Source organism: Cyprinus carpio, chromosome A24, assembly GCF_018340385.1.
Source record: "Cyprinus carpio isolate SPL01 chromosome A24, ASM1834038v1, whole genome shotgun sequence".
NCBI classification, from domain to species: Eukaryota; Metazoa; Chordata; class Actinopteri; order Cypriniformes; family Cyprinidae; genus Cyprinus; species Cyprinus carpio.
In genome coordinates, this window is record NC_056595.1 from 15,806,767 (window position 1) to 15,833,569 (window position 26,803).

The window sequence follows — 26,803 nt, forward strand, 5'->3', positions numbered from 1 at the left end:
ACTGGCAGTCAGTGCATTTTCCAGTGTGTGTGTGTGTGTGTGTGTGTGTGTGTGTGTGCTGGGGCGTTTTCCCTTTCATTGCATTGATATAAGGTAATAATATTCAAATAGTCTATAAAGTTGAATAAATATGAGGCAAAGGTCTTGAAGATGGAGAGAATAAATGTGCTGGAAAAGTCTATGACATTTAAAGCTAAAGCTGGCTCTGTTTGTCTATATGCTGTGTTCATAAACAAAAAGATTATTCAGTGTTGCTTTGCACCACCTATGAACAATCCCCTTATCAAGTTTTCACTGAGAAGTCCTTTGCCCTGCTGACATGTCATCACATAATCTAGTGGTTGTAAGCTCAAGCTTCACATGGGACAGCGTTTGTACAAAACAAAAATCTTAAATCACCTCATTCTTGATATAGAGTCTTTAGTGCAGCATATATTAATTATTGGTATCCTGAAGCCCTGTTTGGAGATGGTTTATTATAAAAAAAATAGAGAATATGTTGTAGAATGTAAAAAGGTCTACAAAAAGCATTTCAGTTGTAACTTTAATCATTATTTTCATGATTGTTCTGCTTCTCCTGATAAGACTTTTATGAATGAGATGAAAGAGATGGAAGAATCCTCTGAAGAAGAAAAAAAACACTATCAAGATAGGATAGTGAAGATTTAAAAAAGGTATTTAATAGCTCAATATCATGTTATACCATGTGTAATGCAATTATACCATCATTCCTCTACCAAATGCTTTATCTCTCCATCTCTCACTCTCTCTCTCTCGCTCAGAGGGGGAACCACATCCCGGCATAGAGAGCATAGGAACACCTACTTGAAGAGACTGTTACTGGTTCCTGATGTGGATGAATTATTTAGGGAAAAAGAGGTTTATGGTGTTAAAAATATCTACATAAAAGCACCTAACTGATGCGTTGCGTTATATAAACCCATCCTAGAGCAGACAAGCCCTCTTTAGATTACCTTCCACAGAATCAAGCCAACAGTCCGCACAAACACAGGAGAAAAAGAAACACCATGCAGTTTCTGCTTTCAATATAAAGGAAGCACACTTGGAAGCCAGAAAAATGAAAAACTGCATTCATTTAAAATGAGAATGTTTTCAAAGAATCTTTGCAGCGAGGCCCCCCTCGACTTTTAGAAACAAGTCCGGAAGGCTGAGGAGGCTGGGCATCTTTCATTAGAGGACAGAGGGCCTATGTGTTCATTAAAAGTGTCAAAGGATGAGAGAGAGAAGAGAGCAAGAGGGAGGGTGAGCGAGCGAGCGAGAGAGGATGTGAGAATGTCAGCTTTATCGTGACCGACTGCTCAAGCTCTTCTTCTGCCATTTGCATGCATTTAATGGTCAGTTACTTAGCGAACATGGAGCAAATTAAATATTTGTAGTCTGAACAGAAACCGTACCTTTTTACTGGAACATTTGTAGCTCGTAGCAGGTGCGAGAGACTCATTTAAAAGAAATGAAAGTTGGGAGAAACCGCCCTGCAGGGTTTGCTGTAATTACAGTCTTATCAACAGGGCACAATTTAACTCTCTGCATAATGACAAAGTTTGTCGTGCACACACTCAACGCTCGATGCAATGCAGTACCGCTGGCATCTGCTAACAAATGCTTTGGTCTTGCAGTTAATTGCTTTAATCAGGTCTCGAAATCATTTTTTAGGCAGCAGCTTGAAATATGATCCCAGCTGGAGCCAAGGTCCGCCCCCACCTAAGGATGGATATATAATGAGATACAGAGAAAAAGAGGAAAGAAGCAGCGCTCACCTGGTTGTAGCTGTGCACGGCTCCTCCGGGCTGCCCGCTGGAGCGTGGAGGGGGCTGAGGCTGCTGAGATTGTAGTACGGACACACAGTCACTCAGGGCCGGGGTCTGGTTACTATGGTAGCTGGAGGAGTACTGGAGGGAGCCCTCTGGGTTCGAGCTGAGCTGCAGTGAGCTCTGAGAGAGCAGACTCGGTCCTGTGTGCAGAGTGCCAGAGCGAGAGAGAGCGAGACAGAGAGAGAGAGAGCAATTTCAGCAAGGCAGCGATGCAGCCCTCAGCCTGGCAGAAATGGCATACATAATTTATTAGAAGGGGAGGAGTGAAATAGAGAGAGAAGGAAGGAACGAGCAAGCGAAAGACAGCATGAGAGATGGGGATTAAAATGACAAGAGAAAACCCAAGGAAAGGAATGTTCAAGAAGAGAGAAACCGAGAAAAATGAAGTGTTTTAATGTTTGTGTGGGTGTGTCAGCAAACAGCTGAAGTGCTGGGAGAACTAGGGTTGGGCATGAGGACAATCGATCATGAACAGTCCTTAAAACATAATAACAGTGTTGGCATTTTTATCCAAACTTCAAAACATTTAATAACAACTATACACAAAAATGGGCAAAAAAAAAAAGCCCCCACTTTTGAATAAGTTAGTGGTTACGGTATCATATATAATATCATGTATAATACCTTGCAGTGTCTTCACTGAATCAATGTACTCTAACTGGTGCAGAATCCCCTCAAAATGTGTCATCTTTGCTGATTTGATTTTAATTTGATTTGATTTATTTGACAAAAAAAGCAGTGAAATACACTCAATTCTTCAAGGATGACACAATAAAGTTAAAAACTTCTTTCCTCGATGGTCCTTGATGTTCCGCATAAACTTCTGTTGACAGGTACACTTGCATTGCATCATAAATACAAAAGTTACAATAAAAAAAATCCACATTTACAAAATGTACAATCACAATTAAACACATACAGAATATATACAAATACAAATTCATCAATAAAACAACCTACTTGAACCACTAACTAGTTAACTTTCAAACTAAAACTAGCCATATTTGGAATACTTTTAATATCCATGCGTATTGGACGGCAGAAGTTTTTGAGCCAATCACTTGAGCTGTAAGTGTCATGTGACTAATCAGAGACTAGTTAGAGTCTCTCAACTCTAGAACATGCCATCAACTGAAGTTGTATTGTTTGGACCATGTAACTTTTATGATGTTGGTGATCGGGATCTAGGCTCTCATGTTACTCTGTGTGCGAAAAACCTTGGCGTTTTAATTGACTCAGGACTTCAAACAGATTAATTCTGTCGTCAAATTATGCTTTTTCCATTTACGCTGCCTTGAAAAAGATAAAACTTTTCTCTCCCTCAAGAATTTCAAAGTTATCCACGCATTCATTACCACACGTCTTGACTATTGTGCTGTAATTCACTTTATTATGGAGCTAATAGTTCATCTATTGGGAGTTTACAATTTCTTCAGAATGCTGCTGCTAGGCTGTTGACTCCTATTTTGATGTCTTTGCACTGGCTAAAATTTTAGTCTTCATTTACAAATGTTTACATGACTTAGCTCCAGGCTACCTTTCTGATTTGGTACTCCCTCATAACCCAACTAGGTCTCTTATGGCTGGGGATCTCGGATTACTCTCTGTGTGTAGGAATAAGCTAAAACATAGTGGCGACAGAGCCTTTGCAAGGGTTAGCCCCAAACTATGGAACAGCTTACCAGTGTCAGTTTGAATGGTATCATCTCTTTCAATGTTTAAATCAAAGCTTAAATCTTATTTTTTTATCTATGGCGTTTAACAACAAATTAATTTCACTGTGTGTATTTTACTTTTAGCCCCAACAACAGCACTTGGTTACCATTTGGTTATTTTCATATGTGCTTTATAAATAAAAATAAATTTAAACCTTAACCTAGCTGAAATTACACTTATACACTTATTTTAAATAAATTAATTTCACTGTGTGTATTTTACTTTAGTGTTTGAAATTCTCTTTTTAAAAAACTCAGAAATTGCTAAATGTGACATTTGTAAGTAGAAAAACTTTGAAAAATCATATTATACAGTCTACAATACATAAAGTCCTCTACATAAATGTTTAACCACTGGCATAACAGATAGATGGATGGATGGAGGGATAGATATATTTTAATATTTTAAATATTTGTTTGTTTATTTAAAATAATATTTTATTTGTATTTTATTGCAGGGAAGCAGACTAAATTATTTTCTATTACAGTTTAGATATATCTAAATAAACTGATACAATATATGAAATCATTTACAACAATGTTTAAAATCATCATTTAATTGATCAAAATTTTTGATACATTTTATACTTTTTTATTATTATAAAATTTTAATTTTATTACAGGATTAGGAGCAATCTAAATTAGTTTCTCTTATATATTATATTATGTAATATAATACCATAATTATTGATCATTTTAATAATAATTATACCATGTGTGGCCCTCACACGCTCTCTAGAGTTAATTTATCTGTTGAATATGTCGAGAATGTCCATTCCTGTCAGATTACACAGATAATCAGCAGTGGCCCGACTGCGTGTTTTTGCGAGCGATTCTGGATCCTGACAGCAAACCAGATTCGGTCAACAATTCATAGTTTGTCAAGATGCTATCAACACCTTCAGTGACCTCAGCTTTCAGCAAGCTCATGTTTGGACTATCAGTCTCAATCAGAGATTAGCTGCTCCTGAAACAAATTTTACCCTACCCCATACAAAACTCTGTGCCTTTAAAAACAGCTCAAGTTAAAGCATCTCAGGTTTCTCAGGAGGAGGATGTTGTCTGCTCTCCTCGTGCTACACAGTAATGTATGGCTCCTGTATCGGACAGATCCATCAAGCTGGTCTGGAGAGATAAGAAAATTGGTGCATTATTCGAGTCCATAATAGCCTGCTGCTCTCAGTTATGTTCCTACTGATCTGAAAATCCCTGATCAGACTTGGAGAATGCAATGCAGCTTTGGTTAACCAAATGTTGGTTTAGAATGTTAAATTAATAAGAATTAATTGGCCAGCATTGATAACTAAATGACTAACAATCAGCCAAGCCAATATATCACTGTCACTCATGCTAATATTCTAATGTGGTGTGTGTTCTCTCTCTTTTGTTTGCATACTGTATGTACGTTTTTGTGCATGTTATATTTCAGCCTCCTGGGAATCATTCTCTCATTTGAAGCAGCATGTCTAAAGGGGCTGCAGCTACAGCATCACAGCAGTGACACTAAATATAGCTCCTCACCTAGTGTAAGACACTTACACAGCTCTTACACATCTGACTTCCCCCATCCTCAGTCAAGCCTGCCCAAGAAATCCACAGCACTCTCATTCACCTCCTTAAAACAGAGCGGTTGGATTAGTTTAACTGAGGATAACACCTCCATACATGTAAAGCAGATGTGCTGAAACCCCAACATCAAAGTGCCGAGCAGCGCTGCATGCTGTATCACACAGAATAAATTACACATCCCCAATGTACAGTCCTGCAAACACCAGCTTCACTTATTTTAAAAGCTTTTCTGGTGAGGCGCTCATATGAATGCTCCTCTCATTCAATAAGACTGTCAATAAGTCTTTTCTTTTTCCAAATGAAACCATTAGTATCATAAAATTGATACCAAGTCAAAAGTAAATAATAAGGCGAAATATTGTATATACAGTATATTTAAGCATTAAAGCGATAGTCCACCCAAATTGTTTTATCATTTACTTAACCTCATGTCGTTCCAAACCTGTATGACTTTCTTTCTTCTGTGAAACATAAAAGTAAATACTTGTAGGTGAGAATGCTGGTAACCAAACAGTTTTGGGTCCCATTGACTTACATTGTATGAATAAAAAATACAATGGAAAAAAAATACAATGGAAGTCTTAAAATAAGGGTTTGGAACATTCTTAAAATATCTTCTTTTGTTGTATCCTTTTTTTGGAACAACATAAGGGGTAGTAAATGAGTACTGAGCAAATAATATTGTGTTGTCTTTTTGTATATTTACAAAATAAATAAAAAATAAAACCTTAATAAGAAAAACAACAATAAAAAACACTCCTCTTAATGTATTTCTTTAATTATTGCTGCTTGTTTACTTCAATAATTAAATTAAGCAATGCTTACCTAAATGAAGATGAAAAAAATTGAAGGCAATATGCTACTGTTTTAATTTGTTTAATAATTATACCAATGTTTAATTATTTTTTAATAAAAGAGTGTGCCTAACAGCACGTTCACTGTGATACTGGATTGCACTGGTAATTTTTTTTTAATTACACATACTGCTAATGCAACCATGGTGCAAATGGAAAATTTGGCCAAAAAAAAACAAACAAAAAAAAAACAATTATGATTTGGGGATATGCAAACTAAAATTCAGTTAACACAACATTAACCTAACAAATTAGTATATCATATAGTTATCATCAAAATATGAGCAGCCTACTGATAACCTTTTTATATTTCACAAGTACAGTACATAATAAATACTTTGTTTTGTTTAAATTGTCTGTAAGATAATCAATGGTTAACTGACTGTGAAATTTGTTCCTAGCAAGACGTACCTTAGCCAAATTCACCCCGAAAATTAATAATTGAATAAACAGATGCAGGAAATTGAAAAAATTACAGTTGTTTCATTTGCCATGGTATCAAGAAGGTGCTTGACAGCATTTCAGGTAATGCCAGACTGTTAAGTTAACCAATGGATGGAATAAAATTATATAATCCAATCACGGAAGTGCATGGACTGTTGGACTGTTATATAAGATATCACCAAAGGCTGTACCTCTAATTTTTTGCTTCCTATATAATGAAACATTTCATGAGGGATCTATTTTGTATATTCTTTTACAAAACTCACAAGAGTGGAATCATGGTGCTGCTTTGACTCAGTATACGAGAAAAAGGTCGACATGGATATATAATATAATCAGATGAAACCTATGGAAAGACATGAAAGGCTGACATTACACATAGCAGACGCTGAGACCGATGCCTTCAAGACATCAATCTTTTTCTTATTCCTGTATGCTTAGATCACTAATGCATTCTAAACGAGTCGGGGACAAGCTCCATTCAAAGAATAAAGCCTTTGGATCACAGAGGCCAATGTTTGTTGGCCGTCAGATAATACGTAAAAGCGTGACCACATCAGACCTCTCCACAGCGCTCCAGCTACTTTATCTCGACTCACCTCGCTATCAGATAAATTATTGAAAGCCACTCTGTCCTTAGCGAAATGTTAGAGCTCACTGTAATTTCAGCCCATTATAGTAAATATACTTGGTTTCAATACATAATTCATGGACTGCCGTGGTATTCTAATGCCTGAAGCCCAGAGAATGTTGTGGTAGGGATGTCTATTCAGCAGAGGCGTTATCTGTTTGGATTATTTCGACTTTAAAGCTGGAATTGGATTGCAAAAACCTGTGGCATTTTTCTCTTGTCACCGACCTTAACAGAAAACGCAAAGTCAATAACTTATTTAAAAGGCACTTTGAACTCTGAAAAAAGATCAATGACATGCAGCATTCTGGGAGGAGATTAAGACAGTTTTCGGTGAAGTAATATATCCTCCATAAAACAGATGCTTAAGCCTTTGTGTTCTTAATCTCTGCCAAAAAAAAAAAAAAAAAGAAGAAGAAGAGAAAAGGTGAAATGCGGGAAAGGGTGGTAAAGTTACACTTTATCAGAGAAAAAAAAAACGCTGACATTCAGAGATTTATGAATTCTAGTCAATCTTGCACAGGTAACATACATCATCCTCATCTATAATCTTATTTTTAATCATAAAAAAAACCTCCAAAAACAGATGGTACTGTAAAAATAATTTTTCAAAGTTGTAAATAAAACATGCTATTTCAGTCTTACTTGATTTCAAAATGTCACAAAATTTGTTCCTTGCTGTTTCTTTGTAATTATTTGTGAAATTTACTAGCAATTTCTGAGTGAAAGTTGTTTGTGAAGTAAATCCTACACTGTAAAAAATGATTGATGCAATTAATTATAACAACTTAAAATTCAACATTAGCATAAGTAATAATGTTTTGTGTTGAGTTCTTGATTTAAAATTATACATTTAGTTAACTTTAGTTTAATTACCTTAAATATTTAAGTTACCTCAACAATCTTTTAAGTTTTTATAACTAATTGCAGTAGCATTTTTTTTTTTTTACAGTGTTCTTCATTATTATTATTATTATTCAAGCTTGGGAACAAACTACATTTGAATTTTGAAGTGTTTTTTTTTCTTTTCTTTTTTTTTCACTAAAACCTGGAAAATTGACACATGCTACATTTTACTGTCAGGGAAAGCCAAACATGCAAAAGAATACACAGAAAAAAAATGTAACTTCTTTTATCTTTCACTCACTCTCACCATTCCTTTCTTCTCCAAAAGGATATATCTGAAGAATGTTGGGGTCCAAACAATATTGGATCTCCATTGTATAAATATATTCTCCAATTTTCGGCAAAAGAAATTAAGTCAAACAAGTTCGGAATGAGGGTGAGCAGTTGTCAGAATTTTCATCTCTTTATCGGGTATTATTTGCATATAATGGAGATTTATTTGCCCACAATAGACCACAATTCTAAGTATATTTATAACAACAGACTTCTATCTGTTTGTTCTGGCACACATCTTCCAGTTCTGCTGTCTTAATTTAACATGGCATGCAGCCAGATGTAGTTTCACAAAAATGACAAAAATAAAAGTTATTAGCATCCCTAAATAAAACGCTTTAGGTGCAATGCTCAGCATAACAGACAGCTTAATTATCAGAACTGACATAATAAAAACAATGTACATAACATTAATCTTGACAGATGTTCTCAGTTACGTTCAAAATGCAGATACAAAGTGAGACAAACAGTTGCCTTTTACAGTTATAGATGTGAAAAAGGCTGTTTCCTGACTTTCAATGTGTCAGGGAGATATGGTTCAAATTGCTGCACATTATTCAGCTACCTTGTATTCAGTACTTACAGGTATGAAATGATTATTATATGATATATTATATTATTATATATTTTATTTTATTTTGCATGTTAGATGTTTTTGCATCAGTACATTAGATTGCTCAATAAGCATGTGGAAAACTTCCAAAATTGATTTTTTGCAGAAAAATACTATTCCTTTCACAATTTTTCAAGCATTTATAAGCCACACACAGTATGTCTGACAACATTTTCGAAATATATTGGTGCACCTTGTAAGAGGAAAGAACAAAGACATTTTTTCAAACATAATTAGAACAACTGTGCCATTTTTGAGATTAGAAATGTTGTGCAATTGTGTACGGAGTCAACATTCTCCTTTTCTTTTGCCTAAAGGCTCTGTCTGGAAATACTTTCATATTATTGCAATAATAGCACTAAATTCCTTGATGCACTACAATGTCAATATTGCAGCTGCTGTTTAGGAACCCATCTACTGAACAAACACACACTCTCATATATGTGCTGCCCTGTTGATTGACAGTAAATGTGCTCCTTTCGAATGAACGTAGACATCAATAGTGTGACTCTCAGCCAGATTGTCAAGTTTAAATCAATGGTGAAAATCTCTTCGCTAATTGGTAGGATTAGGCTTTTGTTTCTTTAATGGACAAGACACTAACTTAAAGCAAACACTGACACTCCAAAAAAAAAAAAAAAAAAAAAAAAAATGGCAATCGCTGAATAAGCAATTGTGATGGCTATACTCACTATCAGCTGTTGTGTATTCTTGATGATCTAAGATCCCAGACTCCTGTAGGGAGCGGATACACGAGTCCACCAGTTCCAGACCTGTGTTTAGTTCCTCCTCAATGTCTTTCTGTCCATCTGGAATAAAAAGGGAGGAGGTTAATCTCTCGTACACTACAAATACTTCCTGAAGCCTCATTCGTCACACTTGGGCTCTGACCTCCTGACCTTTTCCCATCACCTGCTCATTAAGCATCCAAACAGGCTGAGATTGAACTTAATTGGCTGTTTGGATGACCCTGTTAATCGGTGTGCTGCTTGCTCTGTGTCAGAACTGACTGCCATCTCTTCCCAGGCCAGTGTGGTGTACGTTGCCAAGGGAGAAAGTGTTACACAAGCTCCCCAAGACATAAGATTAACCTCTCAACTGGAGCAGCACCCGTACGGCCAGAGAGCAGGATGCTAAGCTGGGATTCATCACTCTTTAGACACATATGAGAGTGATACAGCCTCGATGTGTTGGGTTAAAGATGATTACAGCAAGCACACTAGAACTGCAACAAGGAATTGAATAAATAAACTGATAAAAATGGGAAATTAAAATAATCGACAATGAATGACAATTTAAATGAATCATAATTAATAATATATACTATAAATGCTATTTTAAAACCTGCATAATGCAATTTATATATTTAAAAATTATTTAATTCTTCTATCCAGACCAATAATGTGTGTACAACATTTTTTATGTTTTCGAATTCTGAAATTTCATAAAGATGACGCAATGATCCTACATGCTGCAGCACAACTAATTCAGTGTAGTTATGAATTCTCCATAAAAAAAAAGAAAAAAGTAAAAAAAAAATCAAAAAGTTAAAATTTTTTTTACCTTGGGTATTCCAGCGATACTGCTCATCGGCTGAACTGCAAATAAGAAAAATAAGTTGGAGTCACTCTTACAATCATATTTTACACACTATGCATGTAATGAATACTGTACATAGCAGTAAATCCTGCTGAAAAAAATACTAACACATCCTTGCTACATAAAAGTATTAATTTCCTAATTTCTAAATTATAATGAACTATTATATTTGAAGTTGATAAAAAAACACGATTTTTAATTTTTTTTTAAATAGATATGAAGCTGCAAGCGCAAGCCCTAAGACTCTAATGCCACATCATTTAACCATACTAATAGATCTGGCCAATCACTGCTTGACACCTGGAGTTTATAAGCACTGAACTCTCTTTCATTTTGCAGTCGATGACGCTGACTTTCCCATCCATTCTCCCCACCACCACCAAGTTGGCCCTGTCCATCCATGGTTTTAGGCTCCGCCCCTGCCTTCATTTTCAGGCAGGATCCACCAAATCTGCATCCCCATGATTAGGATTAAGGACGGGGCCTACGCCAAATAACTTTTCTATACAACTACACATGAATCATTGTATATCACTACCATCTGTTAATACTTTACTGAATAAATAAATACCATGCAAATGTTCATCATTCCTCTGAGTCTTTCTGAATAGATCTACTAGCTTTGTGTTTTATTCTCTTCTACTTCACAGCATGAACTGGGGCATAAATAACTTATATTGTTGCATTTCTATGCTTGCTAGTTTTATTTTCATGTTGTTCATGATGTTAACATTTAGTAACTGGTCTTGTGACATCAAGAGTTTGTTCCCATATTAAAATAATCTTTCAGATGTGTTGAGGTCTGTGTGTGGCATTTTAAGGTATTTATTGCCTCATGAGTATTCATGTGATATTGTTAATACATTTGTACACTTCAATCCCCATGACATTTTCTCATAGAAAACAAACCATGTACAAACATGCAAATAAAGGAAACAATTTGCATAGACTCTTATATTTACAAATTTCAAAAAAGGCAGATATAATAAGTATTATCAACTTTACATATTAAGTTAGTCAAGCCATTTTAAACTCAAAAGCCATGCAAACAATTAACTTCATTTTCTAAGTTCACTTTTACAGGGTAAATACTGTATGATGCATAGCTTTAATGCTTTTTCTCTCTGCCTGATATAGTAGAATTGAGATGTAAGAGAATAATTGCGAAGCCCCAACATCTCTCGTCTCATAACAACCCAGCATCGCTGGCAGGAAACTACAGCAGGCTGGGGTGAACTGAGGGTGCCATTTCACACAAATGCAGATGTATTTTCCTGCTCTCCCAGATCTCGGAACAAAGGTTAACCGGGATAACGCTTCCCACCCTTTAGACCATCATTATTATAAAGATTTCCTATTTATACTGAGAAAGAATACAAATGACTTTGTACAGGCACATGGTGGGAATGAGACTGGTGCAGAATATTGGATTTCCTGGACTGTGATCGATGCTGCTGGCTGGGCCAGAGGTTGAGGGAAAACAAAGAGAGAAAGAGAGAGAATAGGGATGGGGTCGGCTAAAATCAGCTCTGCTGCGGTTGACTGCCCATCTACTGTATAGATGCCTTCAGGCATAGCATGCTGTGACCCATGATCCTTTGCTGTGGCAGGCTGACAAACTGTTAGAGGGTTTCCTGCATCGAAAAGAGTCTATTTATCAGCAGTAGATCATTGCACTAGGCGTCATGGAAAAAACTGTGTGTTTACCAGCAAAACGTCCTACCCCTACGGAAAACTCTTTTGCTGCCCACCGCTGTCCCCCATCATCAGACAATCATGGCCATTTACTCATTCAGTTATCCTACGGCTGCATCGAACAGCAGGCATTGGGAATATATACCTAAAAAAAGTGGAAACGACTGGGGTGACATTGGAGTGTAGGAGATATTCACAGGAAGTGTCCTTGTTCAAGGACCAAAGGGATCGAGCTATAAACTATAAACACAAAGACAACGTCTGGGTCATTTCTGAATCTGAATGCAGAAGAACCTGCATGGTCACAGAAGACGACGTAGCAGGAGTGTCCCATTTGATTACGCATGAGAACACATTTATGCAATATGACATCATATTGCTCAAGACTGCTGTATTAGCATATTTCTGCCCTCAACCCGTTATATGCTGTCTTCCATTTTCTTTGTGCTCGAGCAGCTGTAGTGACAACAATGTCTCAGCAATGAAGCAATGAAGGTGTTTTGTAGTTGGATGTAAAAGTGAACATGTCTTCATTTTCTCCTGACATCAGTGCCACTGAGGACGCAGTTGATTTATTTTGTTTTGGATGGTAATGTTCCACCGAATACACCTAAATTAGTTTATGTCTGCATCTAGGCAGACTTCAAGGCAGATTTTGCCAAAAAGTTCAAACTTAAGGATGGATCAGAACCCACTGTTCGTGATCCAGCTGCACGTCAAGAAGAAGTAAATCTCACACTTTATATTTTTTATGATTATATGCAAATCACCTTTCCTCTTCCATTGTAGAGAGGTGCGGTGTGAGCAGAGCTCATTAGCATTTAAAGAGACTCACAACTGCATTCTCAGAAAAAACACAGTGTGTGAACGGACAACTAGTTGTCTGTCACGTCATACAGTGTGAGAAAGTGTGTTCCGTGTTTTCATGTGTGATTACAGTGACGGAGAAATGAGCCGTGTGTCATCTGAAAATTTTAGATTCAGTCTCCACCAGAGCCGCTCCAGTCAGTTCTGTGTTCTGCGCGTGACTCAAATTGCTCCGCTCTCCACCCAAATATTAAAGTTGCTGTCGGTTAATGAAGTTTGACGGATGAACTCGCGTTGTGTCAGAAAGCAATAAGATTTTCAGTTTTATGGACATCACCATCTTTGATATTACTTTGGTCACTGTTGCTATGGTAACTGGAAAGGCTTGACTCCAGTTGCATGTTCATATAGACAGTATTCGAGAAGCTACTGTAAGCTGCTGTGTGAACGGGACATTTCAAGACTCACACCTGTAATTAAATGCGGTTGTCAATCCCAAAAACTGACAGTGTGAACGTAGCCTCAGTGAGAATAGCCATCTTCAAGAAACGCCTAAAACACATCTGTTCCATCTTTATTTGACCCTCTAACTCTATCACTTTTTATTCTATTTTACAAACCCGATTCCAAAAAAGTTGGGACACTGTACAAATTGTGAGTAAAAAAGGAATGGAATAATTTAGAAATCTCATAAACTTATATTTTATTCACAATAGAATATAGATAACATATCAAATGTTGAAAGTGAGACATTTTGAAATGTCATGCCAAATATTGGCTCATTTTGGATTTCATGAGAGATACACATTACAAAAAAGTTGGGACAGGTAGCAATAAGAGGCTGGAAAAGTTAAATGTACATATAAGGAACAGCTGGAGGACCAATTTGCAAATTATTAGGTCAACTGGCACATGATTGGGTATAAAAAGAGCCTCTCAGAGTGGCAGTGCCTCTCAGAAGTCAAGATGGGCAGAGGATCACCAATTCCCCCAATGCTGCGGCAAAAAATAGTGGAGCAATATCAGAAAGGAGTTTCTTAGAGAACAATTGCAAAGAGTTTGAAGTTATCATCATCTACAGTGCATAATATCATCCAAAGATTCAGAGAATCTGGAACAATCTCTGTGCGTAAGGGTCAAGGCCAGAAAACCATACTGATGCCTGTGATCTTCGGGCCCTTAGACAGCGCTGCATCACATACAGGAATGCTACTGTAATGGAAATCACAACATGGACTCAGGAATACTTCCAGAAAACACAATCCACCGTGCCATTCGCCGTTGCCGGCTAAAACTCTATGGGTCAAAAAAAAAGAAGTATTTTATAATGATCTACAGGCGCTGGCGTTTTCTCTGGGCCAAGGCTCATTTAAAATGGACTGTGGCAAAGTGGAAAACAGTTCTGTGGTCAGACGAATCAAAATTTGAAGTTCTTTTTGGAAAATTGGGACGCCATGTCATCCGGACTAAAGAGGACAAGGACAACCCAAGTTTTTATCAGCGCTCAGTTCAGAAGCCTGCATCTCTGATGGTATGGGGTTGCATGAGTGCGTGTGGAATGGGCAGCTTACACATCTGGAAAGGCACCATCAATGCTGAAAGGTATATCCAAGTTCTAGAACAACATATGTTCCAATCCAGACGTTATATGTTTGAGGGTGGAATTTGCATTTTACAAATTTGGAATGCCAGACCACATACTGCATCAATTACAACATCATGGCTGCGTAGAAGAAGGATCCGGGTACTGAAATATCCAGATCTTTCACCCATAGAAAACATTTGGCGCATCATAAAGAGGAAGATGCGACAAAGAAGACCTAAGACAGTTGAGTAACTAGAAGCCTGTATTAGACAAAAATGGGACAAGATTCCTATTCCTAAACTTGAGCAACTTGTCTCCTCAGTCCCCAGACATTTTGCAAAAGAGGGGATGCCACACAGTGGTAAACATGGCCTTGTCCCAACTTTTTTGAGATGCGTTGATGCCATGAAATTTAAAATAAACATATTGTTCTCTTAAAATGATACATTTTCTCAGTTTAAACATTTGATATGTCATCTATGTTGTATTCCGAATAAAATATTGAAATTTTAAACTTCCACATCATTGCATTCTGTTTTTATTCACGATTTGTAAAGTGTCCCAACTTTTTTGGAATCGGGTTTGTAATTCTACTTTATCTATTTACTTTCTTTTTATTATAAAAACCCCACTAGCTTTCTGTTTTTTTTCCTAGGCTATCTACTTGTTTTTCTTTGTGTGTGTGTGTGTGTGTGCATATATACACTGTCAACTATTTGTTTACTAACATTCTTCAAAATATCTTCTTTAGTGTTCAATAGAAGAAATAAACTCATACAGGTTTGGAACAACAGAATGTTCATTTTTAGATGAACTATCCCTTTAAGGAATCAGAACAGTAGCTGGAATCATTCAACGACTTATATTTCCAATCACTAATCACATAGCAGTCCTTCTAAGACTAAACCCTTTCTTAAAACTTGCTTGTTTCATGTGATAAGTAAGATTCTGCAAACAGTATAAAATAATGAGGCTTTTCTTCAGAAATAGTGCAATGGCAAATTCTACATGTATAGCAAGTTCTGTAGAGGGGCTTAGAGAAAGGCTTCTATGTGAACCCCATGAGGACGTTTAGAGATCATGCGCTTGGGGAAACATTACCTCTTATGAGCTTACGCTTGAGACCAAGCATCTCAAAAGCGAAGGATGGGAGAAAGTTCTCAGCTGACAAAATGATTATTTTCAGCTGTTTGTTTATACAGATTTTTCACTTTAAATAATGCATAAGTCTGGCATCTGAATAATGAAAATGTTGACTTGTTTGAATTGGAAATGGTTCTAATAATCAAAAGCTACTTATATAATCATGTGCACAAGGATTGAATGAGCCCATGTGAATATGTCTGAAATGAAATGGTGGTGTGATTCAATAGAAATGTTTCTCTTTTGTCCTGTTGTTTTGTCAACATTTGAGAGGAAATAACGTCAAAGCATAAACCCTGTGCGACTATTTAGATAATTTTTCTTCAGAAAGTCGTTACACTCTCTTAGAGCCAATCAAATGCAAGGACCGGCGTCAACTGTTGTGTAATGATGATTATTTTACAGCAGGCCAATATTTGAAATAGCCTGTCTCTCAAACACACTTCATCACACCAACAAATCACTTCCACTCCTTATGGCTTGCAGTTTCATTTCCAAGACGCTTTAACACACAACGAACTCCGTGGCCTAGCAGATTTCAGCTTGAGATGCTGTCACACACCTTCTGTTCAGATGAATGCGTCGGAGCCAGACGGCAGAGAACAAGGCAGCCAGAACCACCAGCATGACTGAGGAGCATGCAGACCTGTGACAAGGCTTTTAATTGCAACCTGTTGGCAAGTGCAGACAAGCACATGGCCAGAGACTAATGCATGCTGGGTTGCATGCAAGTGTCAAAACGAGGCAATGGAGGTGCATTATTATATTATATAAATTAGGGCTACATGTTTTTTGGGGAAAAAAATAATATTGCAATTTGTTTGCTAAATATTATGATTTTAACTGCAACATGATAAAATGTTTACTTTTTATGCTTAGATAGAGGCAAAAAGAAGTAAAAGACAAAAAAATCAAAATCAAACACTGACAAGTGAAGATTCCTCTCATTAGTTTTTTTTTACTAATAATAATATTATAGATAATAATAAATAATAATAATAATAATAATAATAATAATAATAATATACTATTTATAATAAAATCCATATTTGTATATTATTTATATTTGAAATGTTTATTATTAGTAGTATCAATATTATTATTATTAATAATAGTACTGATGCTATAAATATATTATTGAATATATTATTATATGGAATACATTATAAAATATATAATATAATAGAATAAAATATATGATAATTATTTTTCTTATTTAATATTATGCTTTATTGATTAGTATATACACTTTCTTATCAATAGTAATAATAAAATAAATATAATACATTAATAATGCATTTGAAATGTTTATAATTATGAACAATAATCCTAATAAGATTAATAATATTATTAAAATGAATGCTACCAATAATATTGAATTTAAATGTTTATTATTATCACTATTATTATGATTACTATTTTATTATCATTATTAACATTATTTTATTCTTAATATATTTTTCCAATTTTATATTACTATATTTATATAAAGTTTAATAAATTCCACTAGGCCATATTGCAAATTCAATTTTATTTTGATCGTTTGTGCAGCACCAGTATGAATGCATATGAATGCTATTTGGGCCATTCTTTCCCTGTAAATACTTGACACCATAAAAGCAGTCATGCCTGACGCACTAAACCATCTGTGGTGTCGCTCTGCCTTGATTCTCTTGACTGACCGTGATGAGTGTGGCTGTGTGTGTGTGTGTGTGTGTGTGTGTGTGTCTGTGCTCGGATCACAGCAGGCCACGGTCCATCAAGACACCACACAGAATTAGAGGAGTCTAATTCACTTAGATGGATCGGTACACCTTCAACACCCTTCTTTACAGCTGCTCTATTTCGAAAACCTTAGTTACATCACAGATTTAGCTCGGATAACTATCTGTTACACGGGCCTCCAAGCAAAGTTGTCCTTCAATAAAACATACATTACCCTCCCAAATTTAATAAAGCAGCTGTAGTCGGAATAAAAGATGAGACACAATTAACACTGGCCAAATATAATCGTATCAACTGCAGTAAAACGGCACAGCTAAATCAACAACAATTACTGCAAGACTGCGCATCCAAACGTTACACATACACTAGACCGAACTAACTGCAATATTAACCTTATTACCATAACATCCATATTGTTACATCCAACAATTGCTAACATCCATCCCCGATGGGTCCTAATGAGAAAGAAATGTCTTTACTCAGCCAAAACCCAATGACTCTCTGCTTGCCAAAGTTGGGAGTCTTGGATAACTCATTCTGAGGTCTTGAATAAGATACAAACCGTCTCATTCATGTCTGAATGGGAATTAGATTCAGTGGACTCACTCCAGAATGCTTGATTAGAGTGAGTCCTTTAACTCAGAGACTGCCTTCTGCTGCCAATTCAATTGAGGGGGCACTTCTTTTCTATATGAATCGCTGCCTTCCAATGGTCTAAATATCCATAACTGTACTCTGAGTAGACATTGTTATGAGGACATTATTAGCTATAACGTTAGCGTTACACTGAAAATATTTGAAGTAGAAAAAGATTTTCACTCAGAAACTGCAAGTAAATTTCACAAATAATTACAAAGAATTGACAATTAAAGGAACACTCATATTCCAACTCCCCTAGAGTTTTTGAATGTAACTACAGAAGAGTCAAGTTTTAAATAGGGAAAATATCTAAACTCTTTGGTCATTTTTGAGCAAGATGCTAACGGTCTAATCAGATTCAATGATCTATGCTAAGCTAAGCTAAAAGTGCAATGGCCAGACCCGGAGATCAGCTGATTCGAAAAGGATTCGAAAGGGGATTTGGAAAATGAGCCTATTTTCAAAAATAGTGGAGTGTTCCTTCAACATTGAATTAAATGTAAACATTTGAAATATAAAGACTGAAATGGTATTTTCTTGTAAAATGTATGTATAATATGTAATATATGTAATATATATATATCTCGCACAAATAGGTTGCTTTTTTCTCGCAAAACTGAGCATTAAACTGAGCATTTCAAGTTTAAAGGGGTCATAGGATGCAATTTCAATTTTTCCTTTCTCTTTGGAGTGTTACAAGCTCTTGGTGCATAAAGAAGATCTGTAAAGTTGCAAAGACTAAAGTCTCATATCCAAAGACATATTCTTTATAAAAGTTAAGGCTTGTCTATGGCCTCCTAAAACGGCTCGTTTAAACATGCCCCCACATCTCTACGTCACTATGTGGGAAGATTTGTTTAACACCGTCCAAATGTTCATGCAAAGAAAGAAGGTGTAACTTTTATTCTTGCTGTTGTATTGATGTTGCCGCCGTGTTGTGGAGACGCTGTGTTTCATTGTGAAAGCGAAACTACTTTGTCCAAAAGAGGACGATATCCGCTTCATCATGACTAGAGCTGATCCGTGCTGGTAGCTGTGGAAATACATCAACTTTGCGCTGTGGATGGCTGGATCGGCTTTCACTGTGGACGAAGTGGAGTCCAGCCCAGGGTCGTCACATGTGTCCTTCATCAAATCCACCAGCCGTTCCTCAGTCAAACCCACAGTGTGTGACGCTGTGTGATGCATTATATGAAGGACTGTTTCCTGAACCTGCAGACTAGCCTACAATGGGTGTGCACTCAAAGGCTGTTCTATAAAGTGGGGCAATAACAACTTTGCAAGGACAGTCTGGCACTTCTGACTCAAAGCCTGTAAGTACATGTTTTATATTTAAAGAATTTGCCACTGATAATTCAAACACAATTTTGAGCAGTGTAGAGCAGTGCCTGTTCTTTGTCGTTTCTCCGATCACAAATGCAGACATGGTTTTATGTTTATGCGGCGCTATATGCAACGCATTGCGCAAAAAGACAGTGTAAGTCATTATAATCAGTAATTATGTCCCCACTGGATGCAACAAATGCCTCGTTTATAATGGGTTTTATTGGTTTTGTCTGGTCGTGCGTGGCGACGCCATCCCATATGTTAAGGGGCATAACATTTTAGTCACCCGCTTGAGGTATTCAGCCAATCACAATGCACTGGATAGCTGGCCAATCAGCATACACCTCGCTTTTCAGAACAATGAGCTTTGTAAAAATTTACGCGTTTCAGAAAGATTTTTTTTCCATGGAAAGCTAAATTAATATATCTCACAAGTCTAGCTTTTTTATCCATCTTTTATATTTCTTTTTTCTTGCAATTCTGACATTTGGTTTCTGCCACAGAATAAATAAAAAAGTTATTGTGATGTTTATCTCACAATTCTGAGTTTATATTACAATTTTGAAAAAAGGGTCAGAATTTTTAGATATAAACTCAGAATTGCAAGAGAAAAGACCGAATTGTGAAAGAAAAGGTCAAAAACCATTAAAAATATATTTAAAAAACTCTTTCATAACAATCATTAGCTTGTCAGAAAAGAGACTAAATAATCAAGGCTTAATTGTTAATGCATGATATATTAAACGCCATTTGCTTATGTGGATTCGCAACATTTCTGCAATGGTCTCTTGATCAATTCCTGCAAAAACATCAACATTAAAATAAAAAAAAGAGACTGAATACTAGACACAACTCAGCACCAAAAAAGTTATTGTTACCAACACTCAACCAGCAGTTTTTTTTTCTTTCTTCAAGATTTATTGCTTTATAAAGAAAACACATGAACCTGAAACCCTACAAATATCCCAGATCTGTCATGTGCCACACTGGGGAGGCATCAGGCTAAAGCAATAATGACAAGTCTGAAACGTCTGGCCCCTTCACAAGCAACTAAAATCAGCCTGCCATAGTGCACTTTGTATTTTTAAAATCATCTATATCAGAGACTGACGGAGACCATCAGCGTTTGTTTGATGTGGATATGTATATTGGATTGGTATGTTGATATACATATTTCAACAAGCCACAGAACTCTTTGGGAAGACAGAATATGCGAACAACACATACAGTATTTGGGGATTTCACATTGATTGCCATTGTTTACAGCAGCCAACTAATGGCTGAAGTTCATCACAGAAGATAAATCCTGACCTTAAAGCTCTAAACCAGCTGTTGATGTGACCAAATATGAGTCTATTATCAAATACACAAAGATATTCATCCACAGAACTTAAAAATAGTCAACATTCAAACAATTTTTCACTCTGTACAGTGTGAAGAGGGTGCTGCTGTAACGATACAGATGAGAAGTATTTATGGAGAGGAAGGAAAACCATGCTTGGTTGCTTTGCTGGCGTCTTGCATCCTGAGTTGAAAAATGAAGTTTTAATTTTAGGACTCCATCAAAATGGAGCACAAACAGCTAACAGGCAGTCTATTTGTGTACCCTTCAGGGACGCTCTGTGTCTGCAGACTCACATCCAACACACACACAGTCCTACAGAAGCCATTATGGCACTGATGAGAAGATATTCTTTTCTGCCACTAACACAGATGGCACACACACATACCCACACACCAATCAGCTCACATTTTCCTCCACCTATACGGTATGTTTCAAAAAAATATGGTAACCTTTCTACTCAAACTTCACATCCTGTTGCTAACGGTCACACATGCCCACATCACCGGAGGATCATTTATCTCTGTTTAGTAACTAATTAGAGTAACCAGACATCCACAAATTAGTGTCCTGTCCCTGGCTGAAGCTGTCCACGGAAATGTCCACTGTTTACTGCACTAAATAATATTTAATGGGACAGAACATGCAACATGCTGTAAGAAAAGGCAGTATGATTAGAACTCATCAGTTTCGGTTATTCCTTAGTTTATTGATTCATGCAGTAATAACTTACTTGACATGTTATTATCGATACAGTTTACAAGTTACAATGAGAACATTTTATTATTTGCCATTTATAATTTTATTTTTTATAGTTTCTTAAATTTTATAACTTAAAAATGATAAAATAAACTAGATAATATTTGTATTAAATTATTAGATATTATTTATACTTTGTTTAATTTGTAATTTAATACTTATAAAATGAATAGATAATATTTTTATTAAATTATCATCAGATATGTATACTTTATATGTTTACTTTACTTAGTTTATGTTTCCTCAAAGTAATTGGTAAAACTTTACAATAAGGTTCCATTAATTAATGTTAGTTAATATATTAACTAACATGAACAAACAATGAATAATACATTCATTACAATATTTATTCATTTTTGTTAATGTTAGTTAATGAAAACACAGTTGTTCATTGTTAGTTCATGTTAAATACGTTCTCACCATATCACGCATGCTGTGTATGCTCTTCTGTGTCATCCCCGCCACAAGGATGCGCTGTTTCTACATGTATTTAGCTTTGATTTTAAATAAAACAGCATCCTTGTGATGCGGATGACACAAAAGAGCATAAACAGCATATGTGATATGGAGAGACACAGAGGAGATCGCTGACAAAAGGAATTATTGAATAAAGTCGTTATTTTTGTTTTCTTCGCTTACAAAAAGTGTTCCCGTCGATTCATATAACCCAGATTGCACGTCTGATGGCAGATGGAGTATTCTGATGACGACTTTTATACCTTTTATGGACCTTGACACTGTTATTTACTTGGCAGTCTATGGGACAGTCTCAAGCCTTCCGGTTTTCATCCAAAATATCTTAAATTGTGTTCTAAAGACGAACGGCACTTTTACGGGTTTGGAACGACATGGGGGTAAGTGATTAATGACAAAATTTTCATTTTGGGGTGGAGTATCCCTTTAATTCACAGTGCATTAACTATGTTAACAAGCACAACTTTTTTATAATGCATTAGTAAATGTTGTATTAACTAAGTATTGTTCATTCTTAGTTCATGTTAACTAATGAACCTTATTGTATAGTGTTACCAAGTAATTATATTGAAAAAAAAAACATGCTTATAAAAGCGAAATGTAATGTAAATGTAAAAGATGATGTATGCTTAATCTACTGTGCTTAATTTTACAGCAACTTTACTGTGGTACAAAATACAGCAACTACTGGAGAACGGTTGCCAGTAAGTTACTGTTAATTTGACAATAAACAGTGTACTATTTTTCATCAAAGTACTACATTTACCAAGGTCAAATTACACAAAACCTGAATTGTTTTAATTCTTTTCTTAAATTATAACAATGAACATTTCAATGATACTGTATATTAACCAATGAACTTGAAATCTCAGTTTAAATTTCAAAATCTGGTCAACTTACATTACAGTCTCTCTATTTTTTGGAAAACTCAATCTCAGGTCACAGAGAGATAGAGTGAAAAAAAAGAGATAGAGAAAGGTGAACTGGAATCCCAAGGCGAGTTGTCAGAGTATATGTGAGAGTCTGAAATTTATTTTCTTGCAAAAGAGCCCACTGCCTCACTACTGGTGACAGGGTTATGAGACATGGCAGCCCGTAGCATGAAGATACAGTATGAATAAACTTCAGAAAGTTGAATGCACAAGCACCGCTGAGGTTTCGGAAAAGGCAGCAGGGGTGGTTTGGAGGTGGGGATTTGGGAATAGATCTTATTGTTATACACCAGCTGCAGCAACATTTGCTGTAATGGATCCCTAAAGATCCACTGAAATAATACTGCACCGAAAAAAATAACTTTGTGGTGCTGTAAAATATATTAAATTAAGCATCATGATTCTTGTAATATTAAAATTCAAGGAGAACAACAATTTTCTAAGTTAAATGCACATTTAATTCATGTAATTAATGAACTGCGTGCGGGCAAAGTGAGTGATATTTCAGCAAAAATGCTTTTAATAGTTTACAGATTCACAAAGCAGTTTTTTGCGTTAAAAATTGAGCACAATTGGAAATGACTGAAAATTACTTAATGTAACTGCTAGCTAATTAACATTACTTAAATTAAACAATCACATAGTAAATCACGAGGTTAGTTTGTTATTTCAAACACTCAACTGATGTAACAGAGTGAGTTTAGAGCAAGAGCATTGTAGTAATCTCATACATTTTTGTGTTTTGTTGCTATGCTAACCCTAAAGCACCTGTTGCCACCATCGATTATGTTTTATAGGACTAATTTTGAAATGTGTGAATAGAAAATGGTTAGTAAAAGTCTTTTTATGCTTCTTTATGATGGTAATGAACTTAATTGAAAATGTAAGTGTAAAGGCTCTCATGCGAGTCCAGTCTTGCCAGTTAAATCTTTTCTTTTGCTCAAACAATGTGTAATTTGTTGGTTTAAAAGCAAAGTCTTATGAACACATGATTCTATCAACAGGAAGGCTTTGGATTCACTGCAGAATTAAGGACCGTAAATAAGGAGTGATTGTTCTCTTATTCAGGCAAGTATATGTAAATATGCACAGATTTGCATGATATAACATTATTATTGTTATTTTTACCTATTCTTCAGTGCATAATATAAAATTGTGGTTAAATGTTTTAGATCACTATTTAAATATCACAAATCGTGTCTGTTTATTTACAGGGTGATCTAACTCTCACGACAAGCCAATACAGTGGACACTTGAGGTATGGCGAGGAAGATGCAGTTTTGGTTATATAAATACTACCTAGCTCTGTCAGGTTAAAACCTCATCTTGTTCTGTTTGCCAAGTTTTTTTCTCTATATATTACATATACACATACCTTTTCATATATCTCCTGGGGTCGAAATTGTGAGTTACAGCAAATGCAGTTCATGCTGGTAATGGAGATTGAATTGTATTACAGAACAGCAGACACTCGAAGTACAGTACCATTCAGTCATACTTTATTTTTTAGATTTTCTATATACCAAATATTACCAGTGGAGGTCTGCATGTTTTGTTGATGAAGGCTTTTGTTGATGCACCTTTAAAAAAACTTTTAGTAGGTCATGTGAATGTGACTGATTCTATTTTAGTAATGTTGGAAAAATAAACTGTTTAATTGTATTTTAGTTGTGTGATTTGTGATAGATGTTTAGACCAGAGGTTCTCAACTCTGGCGCTCGAGGTCCATGTTCCTGCAGAGTTTAGCACCAACCTTGATCAAACTCACCGCCTGTAACTCTCTTGTAATCCTGAAGACCTTGATGAGCTTGTTCAGGTGTGTTTGATTAGGGTTAGAGCTAAACTCTACGGAAAAGTTGAGTTGGGAACCCCTGGTTGTGTGAGTGCAAATTGTTACAAGGGTTTTTTCAAGTAAATCTTACAAGTGATTTTTTTTTCAGTGCATAGGGCAGTGCCCGGTAGGGCAATTACCTACACCGTGGCTGTGGGAGGCTGTTTGTCTGTGTACGTGTGAGAGAGAACTAGCAAATCTGTTTAAGAATAAAATCTGTCTTTGTACACGTGCGGGCCCAGTTCATTTGCCTTTGTCCATCATTCATGTTACCCTTGCATCTGCTTAAAAAATAACCCAGCAAATTGAGGCAAACAGACTGAATCCAGTATTTGGGATAAAAAATAACCCAGAAGTGTATGTCTAGGGTCGGAAATGAACACAAAGCAAGACATAAACAAGAGTAAAAATGTTTTGATGAATGAATGAAAGTTACTGGCCAGTTAGTTGACAAAACATCAATACGTTTTATCAAAATGAAAATGAAAAACAATAACAGTAAAATAATTTCTGAATAGATAGACAGACAGACAGGCAGACAGGCAGACAGGCAGACAGACAGGCAGACAGACAGACAGGCAGACAGACAGACAGACAGGCAGACAGACAGACAGACAGACAGACAGGCAGACAGACAGACAGACAGGCAGACAGACAGACAGGCAGACAGGCAGACAGGCAGACAGACAGACAGACAGACAGACAGACAGACAGGCAGACAGGCAGACAGACAGACAGACAGACAGGCAGACAGGCAGACAGACAGGCAGACAGACAGACAGGCAGGCAGACAGGCAGACAGGCAGGCAGACAGGCAGACAGGCAGACAGGCAGACAGGCAGACAGACAGACAGGCAGACAGACACGCAGACAGACAGGCGGGCAGTCAGACATAGATAGAGGGAGGCAGACAGACAGACAGACAGACAGAGAGACTGTTGATTGAATGAACAAACGATTAATTTTGTGTTTAAACATTTGAGTGAGATATATTAGATAATTTATTCAATTTATTATTAATTTAATCAGTGGTTAAGTTGCATTTACAACACTGTTCCAGAACAGTTCGACCCAAATATTCAGATGTGTGCAGTGCATTTTATGGAGGACTGTTTCCTGATCCTGGGAGAGAAGACTACAATGCCCCGGCTGTTTTGACTCACAGACTACAAGTACGTTTACATATTTAAATAATTTGCCATTGATAATTCAAACGCAAGTTTTAAGGAGTGTAGAGTAGGCTTGTTAATTGTTGTTTCTCCGATCACAAATGCAGACATGGTTTTAAGTTTATGAGGTGTGTTATGCAGTGCGTAAAAGGGCAGTATAAGTCATTCAAATCAGTAATTATGTCCCAACTGGATGCAACAAATGCTTCGTTTGTAATGGGTTTTAATGTTTTTGTTTAGTCGTGCTGGGAGACGGCAGAAACAATATAGAGGAGAAACAATAATGTACAGTATGTGGAAAATAATGTTTTTTTTTTAGCAACATCATATGACCCCTTTAATACCACTTTTAAAATATCGAACTTGCACTGGCTTTCAAAAGTTAAAAAATAATAATAATATGCACGTACGTACAAATTATAGTTTCATTGCCTGTAAGACATAGTAAGATACGGGAAAAGCTAATCTTGGAGTTTTATTGTGAAGCAGTGGTGTTGAGTGAAAGAGGGACTTTTAAGAGTGAGAGGCTGATCTGAAGTGACGTGGTCAGTGGCTGTAAATAATCTGGGACATTGTGTCTCAGTTCTTCAGTCTCGGCTCTGGCTAACAGCACAGACTCACAGGTAAGTTACTAAGTCATGTCAGCCCCACTTAAAAGAGTCTCAAGGACAGTCATTCCATAGCTGACATCGTATCCCACCCACATTCAGATCGAACCCAACCCCTCAAAGAGCCAAAAAAGACTGAAGGCAAGGCTATAGCTGAGAGTGAAATGATGAATTAGTGACTTCAGCTGTGTTCTGCTCCTCTGAGTGCACGGCTCTTTCATAACACATCCCTCTCAAAATGCAGGGAAACCCGAAATAAGCCACGATCACTTCCAGCAATGTGAAACAACATTCACAACACATTTAACATCAGCAATGAAATGCATTTAAAC

At 36.3% G+C, this 26,803-nt stretch overlaps 1 protein-coding gene across 2 annotated transcripts in view; it reads right to left on the minus strand.

Annotated features, from left to right (window-relative positions):
• The window catches only part of LOC109099634 (catenin delta-2-like), a 249,903-nt gene that overhangs the window by 121,441 nt on the left and 101,659 nt on the right, over positions 1-26,803 (minus strand). For both annotated transcript variants that reach the window (XM_042714368.1, XM_042714369.1), the window contains 3 exons: positions 10,401-10,435; positions 9,530-9,646; positions 1,779-1,972 (listed from right to left, as the gene is read on the minus strand). In XM_042714368.1, coding sequence (XP_042570302.1) covers positions 1,779-1,972; positions 9,530-9,646; positions 10,401-10,435 — 346 coding nt within the window. The remainder of the gene's footprint in view (positions 1-1,778; positions 1,973-9,529; positions 9,647-10,400; positions 10,436-26,803) is intronic.